Below are 13,869 nucleotides of genomic sequence, written 5' to 3'. Positions count from 1 at the left end.
TCTTGATATCTAATGAATAAGTTATTTTCCAAGAAAGAAAAAACACACACATAAACACACATAGCACATACAAACTTATCTACATATTCGCACAACAACAAAAACATTGCTGACAAGGACACTTTGCGTTGTTTCTTTGGGACAGAGTTCCTTCTTCCCTATCCCATGGATCCCGTTTGCTCCTGACTTTCATAGTTTTACCGTGATACACATGGCTGGGCAGCTGACCATGCGAACAAGCTCTTCATACCGTACAAATCAAATTTAAGCATTAATTCGACTAATTGAAACTCGTAAATGTTGTGTTGACTTGGGTCATCGCTGGCTGGCTGCCAACGTTGGAAAATTGAAATGAAAAGCCTGTCCAACGCTTTACAGCGGTTTCAATTCAATTAAATTTCCCATGCAGCATTTTCTCTTCTCATGCATTCGCTTCAAATTTAATCCATCTCTTTTGCTCACCATCTAAGTGGCATTAAGTGAAACGCACAAACCATAAGCTGCTCATTTTCAAGGAGTCCAGAAAGTATTTATGTATCAATTTTGTTGCAGTTGTTAAAGTTTAATGCAAATAAACCAAAACTTTTGCTAAAAGAGATTTAATTAGTCCAAAAAATCTTTCAAAATTGTCTTTGAGCAAAGAGCTTTCGGATTAAACGTCCCATCAATGCATTAAATGAAACGCAGCTTAAGTTTTGAAGATTTCCAAATTGTTCTCAGGGCTTATAATTAAGGCTTAAAGAGATAGAAACCTGGCTGAATAAGCTTCGTATCGAAGCATTGAGTGAAACGAAGCTTTGCAGCAAAGGAATCAAGTTTATAAGAATCAATTTGTCAAAGAAAGCTAAACTACACAGATTTGTTGTTGCAATCTATTTGGAAATGAATAAACAATAACTTTTGCCAAGTAATTTAATCACAATTAATTATTTGCCCACCATTAAGTTAAGCTGATTTCAAAATTATTCTCCTGGCTTACAATTAAGGTTTAAATAGACAAAGATCTTGAAGATTAAAGGTCAGTTTAATGTGGTTATAGTAAAAGATATTTTATGTGTTGTTCTTATTTCTTGGTTTTTCATAATGAAATGGCAACACAAACACACACACACATTTGACATGATTGATGCATAAACTATTACTCATTACACAACCATACATTTCCATGCCCATTTCCATTTCAATTTTCATGTTGTATCTCTTCACGTCAATCTATGCCAAAGTTTTCACATGTTTTCGCCATTTTCGTAATTCAGGCATTTTAATTTCCATTTTCATAATTTCATAATGGAATTTCCCAATGCCAGCAGCAGCAGCAACACTAGTAAAAGCATAAGCAATGTCTTCGTCATTCAATGATTCTCCCGTTAATGTCCCACAAACATTGAGGCCGACTCATTTAAATTTTAGAAAATTTCTCATGGTTCTTTTTGGCTCCAAAATGAGGCACACTTGCACAAACTTTGGTTGTGCTCATTAAGCGTTGGTGAAATGTTGTCTCTTGTGGGTATTTGTAATGGAGGCGATGCTCCTGCTACGATGTCCTTGAGTTCACTTATTTCGCATGCATCAGCAATTAAAAGTTGGACAGTCGATTCAGCAGGTAATTGCCAGCAAACTATTCATCAGGACACCAAGACACATGGCGAGTAATTACAAAAGTCATTATGCCCTGCGTTGCGTCTGATTGACGCAGTTCCTTGCCCATACTCCTTGTGTGACCTCGGGAATAGGCGTAGTCGTCGTAGTGAGAAATTGTAGCCAGGAGTTGTGCTGCCAGGGCAAATGTCAGTGGCAAAAGTTTGTTTTTTTAATTCTCTTTTTTTTCTTCGGAGCTAAATTGTTTGAGTTTCGCAACCGCAGGCAAACTGTTTGCCAAACTCTGTATGACAGGCTTATGTTGTCTTACTCCCCAACTTTTCCATTCTCCGACCATCGTTTCTACCTCCCTTCCCCTCGATGGCCTCAGCCGGCATATGAAATATTTTGGGATTCTCAAAGTTTGCGTCTGTCTCAACTTCTAAGCAGAAAGTCAAGCAGTCAAAGTGCATTTCAAAATGAATTTATGGCATTATGATGGCCCAATGTGGCAACCTCCATATCTATTTTGCCCAATGGGGCGTATGCGTAATATTTTTGCTTATAGGCCAAACCAAAAGTGCTTGCAAATGAATTTGAGTTGTAGTTATACTGAGTTTGTTTTCATTCCACATTCCTTAAGACAAATTGAATTTTCTCAAGAAGTAAAAACACAATGGACAAGAGGAGAGAACAAAGGTTTTGGGTCAAAAACTGCACATTATACAAATGTATATACACATATATTTTTGTAAGTATTTATTACGGCACAGCAAGGACACCAACAATGGCAGCAAACTTGAAGATAGCCAACGGAATGTTTGTATTTGTCTTTTATAGTTTTATGTGCAGCATAATCAATAACAATTTGCATTTTTATGTGTATATACCTACAATGGACGACATCAAATTGGACTGACTACCCAAAAGCAATCACACACACACACACACAACGAAGGAAACTATTTATATACATATACATATTTTTATATTTAGATGCAGCAACAAAAAATATATGAAAACACCAAAAACAAAAATCATCAAACAAACAAAACAAAAAAAGGGAATTGGAACAAAACAAAATGGCACAAAGAGAAGAACCAAAAAAAATCATAATAACGACACACAAGAGAAGGACAAACGTGGGTGGATTAAAAGATTATAGAAATACTAAATATATGTATATGGCAGATGGAAGATTTAACCTTTATTGATTTTAGTTTAGACCATCACATTCATTTATTTTAAAACAAGGATTTCTTATCAACTTTAATTAATGTTTACAAAAAATATGGTTGAAAATTTTTAGGTAGCTTCCATTGAGATGCATTTCCCGATTTGAAATTCTTTATTCATTTCATTTTAAATGTTTGTGGGGTATCGAAAAACAAGAAGGAAAGAAAAAAACAATTGAGAAAGAAACATAATCTGGCAATCATAATCCAGCTTTGTAGAGAATTTTGGTTTCCAATCATCATGCTAGTTTTTCGTTTTTGCTTTGGTCAACTCTCGTTTAATTTTTGTTTTGTTTTTTTTGGGGAAAAGCTGTACAGGAAAATGCCAAACAAATATACAATAAACAAAAGCACACAAACACACGCACACTCGTTGGTATACTCCTACGCCCTCGCACACACACAGACACAGACACACAGACACTCATACATACAAAGCACAAAGTTTTGCGACAACTAAAAACAGCAAAATATTTTTGCTCTTCTTTGTTCCCTCTAGCAATAAATGGGAAGGGATAGAAGAGAAACGACAAAAAAAGGGAACAAAAAGCGAACAGAGAGAGAGAGCGAGAGAGAAAGAGGAGATGAGTATGAGCCAGGGAGAGTAATAGCTGAAAGAGGCAGCCATAAACATGGCACACATCCTGCAGGCACAAGGCGGACTCGAGTGGCTTTTGTGCTGCTGCCAGAAGCGGAAATGGGTAACAGCACCACATGCGGTGGTATATCTGTACGTGTGTGTGTGTGTGTGTGTCCCTGTCCCAGTCTAAGTCACAGTTCCAATCGTTATGGCAGGCTCCCCATTACGTTCCCTCTTCACCCAGGTTTGGGGGCGTGCGTGTAAAGTATTTAAATTAGTATGCAACATGAATGACAGCCGCCATTGCCATAGCTCATGTTTGTGTGATAAACTCTTGGCACTTCTATGCCGCTATGAATGTGTGCAGCGTGTGTGTGTGTGCATTGAATGTTGTATATATATATGAGTGTGTGTGTGTGTGTGTGTCACGCCATGTCCTTGCCTTGATTTGAATTTTTAACTTTTGCAGAGCAGAAAATGAATGCGCGCATTAGCAAATGCCTAGGCAGCAAATCCTGTTTCAAGGCAACGCCATCTTGGCATCACCATAATGACATCTTTCTGCTAACAACAACAACAACAACGGCAACGGCAACAGCAACAGCAACGGCTCACTCAGTCGGCTTCTTAGATGCTGAACTTTGCCATCATCCTGTTTACTCAATTTGTGTGTGTGTCTATGATAATCACCTAAGCAGATGCTTAATAGTCAAACAGCCAGCCAGTCAGTCAGTCAGCCAGCCATTCAGTCACTTAGTCAGTTTGTCCTTTTTCATCTTTTTTTGACTGCCAGCTGCATTGGCACCTTGGCTTCCAATGCCTACTAACATCATGACTGTCTGGTTGCCTGCCTTTCAAGCACGTGCCATGTTAGTCAATGTTAGCAAGTACGGTAAGAAAAAAAATAGGAAAAAAATGGTATTCGACTGCATCCTCCACATACATACATGGATGGGTTGCGGCTCCTACTGATGCTGATGCTGCCTGTGCCAATCAAGTTGACGACGAGAACAACGACAAAAGTGAAAGCAACAAAATCTTCATCATCAAGTGTCATTCTGGGCGGAAGTTGACACACACATACAAGCACACACACACCCGTCCCTTTTCCGAGGGAGAGACCCTCAATTGCAATGAATATTTATGCTTTGTTGTTGGAAGCCCATCCATGTTTGCTTCTTGTTTAGAATGTGAATGAAAGAATTTGAAGTAGAGAGAGAATGTGTGGTTAGTGGGGTCAGTTGGGTCTACACTAGTCTCTAGTCTCTGGTCATGTCTGGTCTACTCTGGTCTGGTCTGGGTCACTTCAACGTATTGTTACCCCTATTGTTTGGTCTGAACAATCAAGGGTGCAAGTTTGAATGGCCCAAGTGATGCGAACCACAAATGTTATTAAAACATGACATTTTTTCCGAAAGGCATTCACTTTCCAAATTGCTTGGCATTAATATTCTTTTGCTTTTAGCAAAGCGGTTTTGATGAATTGTCTTCAACTTGGCCAATTACAAAGTTCAGCAAAAGGGACTTGTTAAGGTAAACAAGTAAGGATTTTAAAAGGATTTCAAGGTATCGATTTCAAGTTATAACTTCGAGTCCTTTATTTGGCTTTGGAATAACTTTGACATAAAGCCAATTCTTTTCGCTGATACTATCTAAATAGAAAACGTATAAGAAAGGCATTTTCTCAACTCTTTGCAATACGAAATTGAACTCCTTTCAAAAATTTGCTTCATTGCCGAAATTCTATTGGTATAGTGTATTGATTTATATACAATTATAAATAAATATAAATTGATGACTCATGTCATTACACACATTATGGCACGCACGTAATATTTCATTAAGTTAAATTAAATTTTAATTGATTTCAATTGTTTGTGAAATGGAAATTGCTCATTTTTATTGTTGTGTATGTGTGCAATAAGTAAATATTCTGTATTCTTAACTCAAATAATGTGATAAGTTTTTGTTTTGTTAGCAATGCGAAAGTCATTTGTTGAAAATTGCTGTCCATTTTTTTTTTTTTATGTTTGCAAATATTATGCAACACTTTTGCCCCAATAAGTATGCTATGGCCAGCGGCCAAATCACTAGCTCTTATCCATACACACACACACACACACACACACTCCCATTGACAAGTCATCAAAGCGGCTGGCAAGGTCATGATGTGCCAAATACCCCAAAGGCTTTCAAGAAATGAGAATGAACAGAAAAAGTAAAAGGTCTTATCTGTCAGGCAGGGCACAAGCTCAACTCTGTCTCTATTTTTTTACACAGTGGCGGATCTAGAAATAAATTTTCTTGAGGGGCATTGGTAAGGAAGAACTTACTATATTTTATATAGTAATTACTCAATACATCTAAATAAGTATTACAGTTGAGAAAATACTATCTGATCGTTTCTACTAAGGACTTATGATATAGAAAGCAAACCCAACAAAATTTCTTAACATTCGCAAGGTTAAGAAAAGTTAAATTAAAGTCTAAGAATGTTTTTTCCTTATTCTACCTTACCCCTAAACGCCACTGTATTTTATATATATGTATATATAAGTTTGTACGTATTCTTATAAATGTGTTTGTGTATATGTCTGTGTATATGTGGTTGTGCGTATTTCAAGGCACTTTCTTTCGTTACAAACTTTTGTCACAGTTTTTGAGGAAAAGCCTGAAAGTTGTTTATTGATTTTTGCTCCAGCTACTTTGACTTATTTTCTTGTATTTATTGTTCCACTTCTTTGGCCCGTAAAGCTTCCGTTTCTACTTGAAATCTTCTTGATAAGTATTTATAATTGCACTTAACGTATATAAACGTAAGAAGGACTCGATTGCGGGGCCATGCTGGGCTTCAATACTAATTAAGTTGGCCAGTTGGTTGTCACTCCCCTCTTGCTTTCTCTCTGCCTCTTCCTCTCCATCTCTCTGTGGTTATAGGTAACCACTCCCTATTTCCCTTCACCCTGGTATTTTCCATCTCTTGGCTGACTACAAGCAATTCAAAGTGAAACGACTCGTTGAGTGGCTGTCGTAGTCGTCGACTACGACGCCGCCATCGCCATCTCTTGGCTTGTAGTGGCCACTTGCTGCCAATGGTAATGACGTCATTGCGGACAGTCGGTGGTTTCACTGTTGGGTCAGGTATGTGTGTGTGTGTGTGTGTGTGTGCGTCAGTGTGAAAGTTCTGTTGTATATGTCGCCGGCAGCAATTAGAGCAATAAAAGAGAGCGCTAAAAATAGTCAAAAGAGTGCCTAATCAACTGGGCACAAGTGACGCTCTGTGTTAAAGGCGTTTTTATCCTGTACCCAAATCAAAAATGGCTTATGGCTGACTTTGACATGCTAATTTTGAATGGAATTATATGGCAAACTCGACCGCAAATTAACCCTCGTTATGTTATAATGCGCTCACACACACACAAATACATATAATATAATAGAATTACCAGTCTTTCAACTGACAATTCAATTTTTGATGTGCGTGTCCTGGGTTCATGTGGCCGCTCAATAATTCAAATGCCAATCATTTGCTACAAAACTGTTTTACTCTACTAAACTTTTCTGCATAGCATCGCTGTCAATATGAACGTCATTCAAATATTGAAATTGAGTCAATTTCGTTTAGCCCAATTTTTCGTTGAGTTTACCGTGTCCAATGCTCAAAATGCAAATGAACACCAGAGAGTCAAAATTCCTTATCCAAACACAATGCCTCTTTTATGTATACTCTTTTTTCTAGACAATATAAAGCCCAAAAATGAATTACTCGGCAAAGATTTCTTATTTGTCTTTCGCTTATTTAGATACTTCTATTACGTTTAATATGAGAAGATAAGCATTTAAAACGCTTGAAGGTTTATTCTACAACTATTTAGAAAAAGAAACAAAGATTACCCCATATATATACATATTTACATATACATATGAATAGCAATATTTATTTCACTGGCTTCATTGGTAATCTGAGTCTGCGAAAGGACAGATGAAAAGAGTAAACAACTACTTTATATGGTCAATTGCATAACTAAGTTTATAACCAACTTACACAACTCTAATGCAAATATAAACTTAGCATGGCTCACAAATGGAGAGAATGATGCTTCCTAATCAGTTCGTATGTGTAATTTGTTGTATAAATAAGCATAAATATTGTGGGCCAACAGCCGTCAACAGAATTTGTTGAGCCTATTGGCCATGTGCCAAAGATCATATTTCGTTATAGTTGTTGTAGTTGATAGGTAGGTATGTGTATGTGTGTGGCCATTTATATGCATATGTATGTATATTTATTTTTTTGGCACTCGTTTGCTGCTGCTGTTTCTCGCTCGTCGTACTCGTTATTGTGTACATGAATTATTTTCGCGGCAATTTCTCATTCCCATATTGGCATGAGACTCTCTATGGGGCAAAGAAGGAACAACGGATATGGGAATGTATGTAAATATTGCATGAAAAACCATAACGATACAACTATGCAAAGGAGCTGCACAGCTGAACCACCTCATTTACCCATTTACCCATGCCATTTTTTTTTAACCACACCCACGCCTCCAACCATTCATTTGCCGCTTAAATAAATAAAAACCATGGCTAAAAGACAGCCAGCCAGACAACCAGCTTCGAAGACGAGTCCTGGCTGCAGACTTGGCATGGCTTGTAGCATGTTTAATCGGTATTGATTTTATATTGTTGTTCAGTTGCCAATATTTTATTGTGCGTTTTGCTTTCGGCCATGTCTTTTACTTTCAACGATTGTGCTTTTGGTTATTGCTTCGGCCGTTTGCCGCTGTTGCTACTTTGCTATCGTCGGCGTTAATTGAAAGCCATACAAATTGTGGCTCGGCTTGAAGGCAATTATAAAATTGTTTGGCCAGAGTTGATTGTAGCGTAAAATGGCCAGGAAAGGCCAGAATGGAATAGGCTAGGTCAGGCCAAGTTGGCCCTTAAGCGACATCAACAACAAATGGTACATTTTGGCACTCAGCTTAGCCAGCATAGCTCATACACAAGCTCACACACACACACAAACACATACGTAGACATGGATGTTAATGCCCGGATCAATTGTTTATTTATTGCGCAACATTTTCAACAGGACTTTGCTTTTAATGCTCGAACGTCGTTGAAACAGCAAAGTTTTATTGTTGCCTTTAGTTAGAAAAGGAGTGCCATATTCAGGATAATATACCTATATACGTATATATGTATCTGCCATTTATTCAGATATATTTAATGCCATTTCCTGTTACTTATCCCTCAGAATAGGCAACATATTTTTGCCGAGCTTAAAGCTGAATCTTAAATCAATATAATCCATAATTCATGTGAAGAAATAATCAAAAAAAGTATACAAACTACCAAGCTAATTGCCCTCACCACATCATTTGTATGTGCATGTACATACATTTAATATAGGTATATGGATATGTTGTATTTGTATATATGGTTGTATTTGTATACATAAATTATGCACAACCACTAGATGACTTTTCATTTCAATAGAATTAAATGCATAACCAAAAACTGGCATTCATTTTCAATTGCATTTAAATATTCCGCAATCGATAACATGCTTATCGGCAATGACATTTTCATTTAAATCAACATACAAATTGTTAATACTAAAGGAAATTTATATTTATTTTCACCTGCATCTGTCTGTTCGGGTGTGTGCATTAAACTTATGTGGTCAGTGTCTCGGTTTTGGCTGACGGGATATCTGTCTATAGCAATTATTCAATTCAATGGAATTTCGATTGTAATGAAAGTGACTATAATGGCTTACAATTTGTTTATTTTATGAGAATTTTATTATTCTTTGATTATCAGTTTAATCTTTATCAGAGATTTATCTATAAAAATGCTTTCTCATTGATTTCTCTAAGTCAACGTGGTAGATAAATTGTATTTGTTTTTTAATTTAAAAAGTTGATTGTAAATTCCACAAATGTTTCAATCAATAAAATGGAAAAAAAATGTTGCGCATTTGTTTTGTATTCTTTTAAACATAACAGAATACATATTTCTGATAGATTCAACGTGATTAAAAAGCCCTTTCAATATTGATTTAAATTGAAAAATTTCCCTTGGGCAGATAAATAGTTAAAATCAAAGGACCAATCAAGCTTCAACCTCGCCGAATTTGATCTACTCTTTTATATTCTTGTTAGCAATTATCAGAATCTTTGTTTGTGGAAATTGAAATTGAATTTAATAGTTAGGAGGCACTTTTTCTTAAACTATTTTGAAGAAACGTGTTAACAGATACTTTCCCTAAACTTCTGATTAAAGCTAATATACCTTCTCTGTGTTAATGAAATCAGATTTTTTTCTATAATTCTTTTCTCTTTGACCATCGCCGTTTGCGCTTCTTGTTTTTGGCAATTGCCGACGAATAAATCTGCGGTCCCCTTCAATAAAAATAGACCCATTCACACACAATTTCATTGCAATCTAGGCGGCCGCATTTTTTTCACCCCATAGAGAGAGAGAGAGACAGAGAGTGAGCGCGGGGAGACACACAAACTCACATATCACGCTAAAAGCAAACCGAAAACAAAAAGACTCTCTAGCCACATTTCAATTGGGTAAAGCGAAGTGAGTGAAAAGTGTAAAATATAATTGAGTTTTTGCACCCAAACAAATAATCAAATGAAAATCCATTACAACAAGCAAACACAATCAGCAAATCATCATAATAATAATAAAAAAAACAAATTTAGTGCAATTGAATTAAGGCTGAAATAAGCCCAATTAAATTATTAATTAATTAGTGGAGCTGCAAGGCAAAAGGTGGAAAAATGTTTGGCTGCATTTATCAGCTATGGGACTGGTGAGTATCTACTGAAAATCGGGGACAGAATGTCTGTGATCCAAAAAATTGCAATGCGAGGTCGGTCGATGTGTGCATGTATGTAGTATAGTAAGTCTGTAGGCCACAGCGCAGGCAGTTAATCAATTATGGTCAATTAAGCCGTGAGCCAGTGCATCTATCCATCCATCCATCGACCGACGACAGTTGACAACGTGGCCCTTCCGTTCTGGGCATCCAGAGGCTCGTGAAATTGAAAGGCCTTGCATAAAGGGGCTTACGGTCACGCAATTGAATTAAGCTAATTAAATCTACGATTGCAACGTTCTCATTGATTTCCTTTGCTTTTTGTGTACTTTGCAGGTTGGAAGCTCCACCACTCTTCACAGCCGGCACTATGGACCCCAAAAAGCTGCAACAGTTGCAAGAGGCAGCTGCCTTGGCCCAGCAACAAAAAAAGCTGCCGCTGGCGTATCAAACTAATCTCATTGACTATCGCACTCAATCGTCGGCAGTGGCCGCAGCCTATCAGCAAGGACTGTATCAACAATCCCCAACAGCGACTAGTTCTAGTGGCGGTGCCCTCTCGCCGATTGATATGCAACCGCAGGGCAAGCATCATGGCTTACTGAAGCATGGTGGCCATGGCGGTGGCAATTCGAGCAGTTCGCACAGTTCACCATATCATCAATCATACTCAAGCAGTGGAGGAGCTGGCGATCAAATCTATCAGTCGCCTACAGAGCGAACTTATCTGGCGGCAGCTGGACGTCTGCAGGCCAGCAATGCCACAGCCGGACATCATCCGATATCGGCGTTGCAAGCACAGTATCAGCAGTTGCAACATGCTAAAATTCAGGCGCAAATTGCCACACAAAGTGAGGCGGCTCAACAACAGCAGAGGACATTTGCCATGCGTCAGGCAATGAATCCGCCAACAAATCATTATCAGATGAGTCAATCATCAAGCATGGTGTCCAATATTACCCTCCAGCAGCAACAGCAACAGCAGCAGCAGCAACATCAACAACAACAACAGCAACAGAGAGCTCCACCTTCCTCTCTCAATATACAAAATCAATATCAACCAGCCCAGGGCCCATTGAAATTGCAACAGCAGATGCCTAAGCATTATCAAGAGTTATATGCACAGCAACTGCAATTGCAGCAGCAACAACAACAACTGCAACATCAACAACAATTGCAACAGCAACAACAGCAGCAGCAACAGCAACAATTGCAACATCGTCATAAGGCAGACCAACAAACGCCTGGAAGCGAACACGGACCCGTCTACATACAACAGAATCATCCTGGTCATGTGGTTAATCAAGCCTGCCAAACTCAAATATCGGCCGTTAAGCCCAAGGCTACACCCAGCTCGGAGGAATCCTCTTCGACATCCAATTCCACCAAGAGTCCCAGTCATGCGCCACTCGATCGCAAGAAGAGCGCCGGATCCATACAGGCCCTGAAATCGCCCATAACCAAACGGCCACCTACTTCGCCTGTTACTCTGTCCGGTTGGCTGCACAAGCAGGGATCCGATGGCCTAAAGGTGTGGCGCAAACGTTGGTTTGTCCTGGCCGAGTACTGTCTCTACTATTACAAGGGTCCCGAGGAGGAGAAATTGTTGGGTTCGGTGCTTTTGCCATCGTATCGGGTGTCCGCCTGTTTGCCTGAGGATAAAATCTATCGCAAGTTCGCCTTCAAGTGCGAACATCAGAATATGAGAACCTATTGGCTGGCAGCAGACAATGCGGAGGCCATGATGCAGTGGGTTAGAGCTCTGGCGGCGGCCAGTCTGATGCAGGCTCCTAGCAGTGGTGAATCAGAGCCAAGTGTGAGTTCATCTCTAAATCATAGTGGAGAGAATTCGGACTCGGGCATACACACATTGCAATCGCAGCCTAGCAAGGGACAGCCAACGCCATCTTCGGATAATGCCGGTGGCACCACCAGCGGCAATGGTGGCGGTGCTCAACCATTGTATGCAAATGCTCCACCCAAGCCGCGACGCATCAATGATGGTGGTTACTCTTCCCCATCACCCGAACACAACGAACAACAGCAACAACACTCTAGCCGGCATATGATGACGCCAGCACAGTCAATCTACCAACAACAGCAACGATCTCAACAGCAACAACAACAGCAACCACAACAACATCATGCCATCTACGACACAAGAACAGGTCAGATAACCTCCGCCCTACAGCTACAACAGGCGCAACAGCAATACAATCTCGACCATTTGGAGGCACAATTCCAGCAGCAACAGATCGATATGGAGGAGCAAATAGCACGGCTGCAGCAACAACGAGCTGTCGAGGAAATCTATGGCGAAAGGGATCTATATATGGCCAAGATGATGCAACGGGGCAATTCCAGTGGTGGCTATCCCACTCCCCAACAGCTTTTGCAGGCCGAACGACGCACTCCCGATGCTTATGGACGATCAAAACAGCAGAGGATGTTTGCCGCTGCTGCTGCAGCTGCTGCCGACTACGAGGATATCTACAATATGTCTCAATTGGCGGCAGCTGGCGGTGCCATACCCATGTCCGCGCAAGAGGCATTGCTCCAAGAGGCGGCCAGCTATCGTCGGCCACTCAGTCCGCCCAGCTATGATGGCAGTAAACATTTGCCGGCCATGCCCCAACGCTATACGCCCAATCACTTGGAGGTAAGTCTACGAATAAAATTGGGTGGCAATGGGAATGGGATTGGGCAGAGAAAAAAGAGAGATAGCACAAATAGTGAATGTAATTCTCCAAGGCAATCAAAGGCACACACAAGCACGAAAGCGCTCACTGATGATGACCTGCCACTTGGCATTGCTACTTTATGACACCATCCACCACCCACTGGCCACCCTATCTATTTTTTTTTCCTCTCGGCATCATCATCATCGTCGCAGAGCGAAGGTCAGCCCAACAAATCATCTGCAAGGCACTTGATGCCTTCTGATTGCAGCAAATTGAGTGCAGCTAATAAAAAGGAAAAAGTTAAATGTTGCTCGAAGAAGCAACTGGATAAAATAAGTTTCCACCGATTTCTACCACCCCAGTTGACCTATTTTTTACCCCCCACGAATTAAACTTGTATTCAGCATTGATCAAAGACGTTTTCGTCTACATTCAGTTGAAATAACTTTTGCATAAATCAAATTTTAGTTCTATTCAGACCAATAGGTTAATTCCATTATCTACTGATCAGCATGTACTATCTCTATATCATTATTCAGTAAGTTAAACTTTCATTTTTCAAATGGGAGCCATCAACTGCTCCCCCTTAATGCAAACGTCGCTTAGTTGGCGGACTTTAATTGGACTTTAGTGTGTCAGTGGGTTGACTAAATTGCAGGCTTTTGTGCTGCACTCGCTTGCAAAATGCAACTTTATGGGTCTGCTCAACCTTTTTGGGGCCAGCTCTGCCAAAGGAGCAGCTGCTTTAGTGGGTCAGAGCAGGAAATGAGTCGCGTGCATGATTTATGTGCCTTGGCTACGTGAGGCGGTGCCTTGTGCCCGCCAGCTGTGGCGGGTCCTGCCAAGTGTCGAACAAGTTATGGGCCAAGCCAGCCAATTTCCCCAGTTTAAAATGCACGCCAACAACATGAGTTTTAACTGCTTTCCAAATTGCTGACTAACCCTTCTTTTCGCTCA

At 39.8% G+C, this 13,869-nt stretch overlaps 1 protein-coding gene across 10 annotated transcripts in view; it reads left to right on the top strand.

Moving 5' to 3' along the window:
* The window catches only part of kmr (kramer), a 50,731-nt gene that overhangs the window by 21,256 nt on the left and 15,606 nt on the right, over window positions 1-13,869 (top strand). For 3 of the 10 annotated variants that reach the window (XR_011033237.1, XR_011033236.1, XM_068296047.1), the window contains exons 1-2: window positions 9,848-10,225; window positions 10,568-12,890. Coding sequence is in view for 7 of the 10 variants with exons in the window: in XM_068296047.1 (XP_068152148.1) it covers window positions 10,194-10,225; window positions 10,568-12,890 (2,355 nt within the window). In the remaining 3 variants the exon portion in view is untranslated. Of the gene's footprint in view, window positions 1-9,834; window positions 10,226-10,567; window positions 12,891-13,869 lie in introns of those variants that run through there. The other 7 variants (XR_011033235.1, XM_068296049.1, XM_068296044.1 and 4 more) reach the window with 6 other exon arrangements.

Source organism: Drosophila tropicalis, unplaced genomic scaffold (assembly GCF_018151085.1).
Source record: "Drosophila tropicalis isolate 14030-0801.00 unplaced genomic scaffold, ASM1815108v1 contig_859, whole genome shotgun sequence".
NCBI classification, from domain to species: domain Eukaryota; kingdom Metazoa; phylum Arthropoda; class Insecta; order Diptera; family Drosophilidae; genus Drosophila; species Drosophila tropicalis.
Note: the sequence above shows the minus strand (reverse complement) of the source record. Positions and strands in the feature narration are given on the sequence as shown.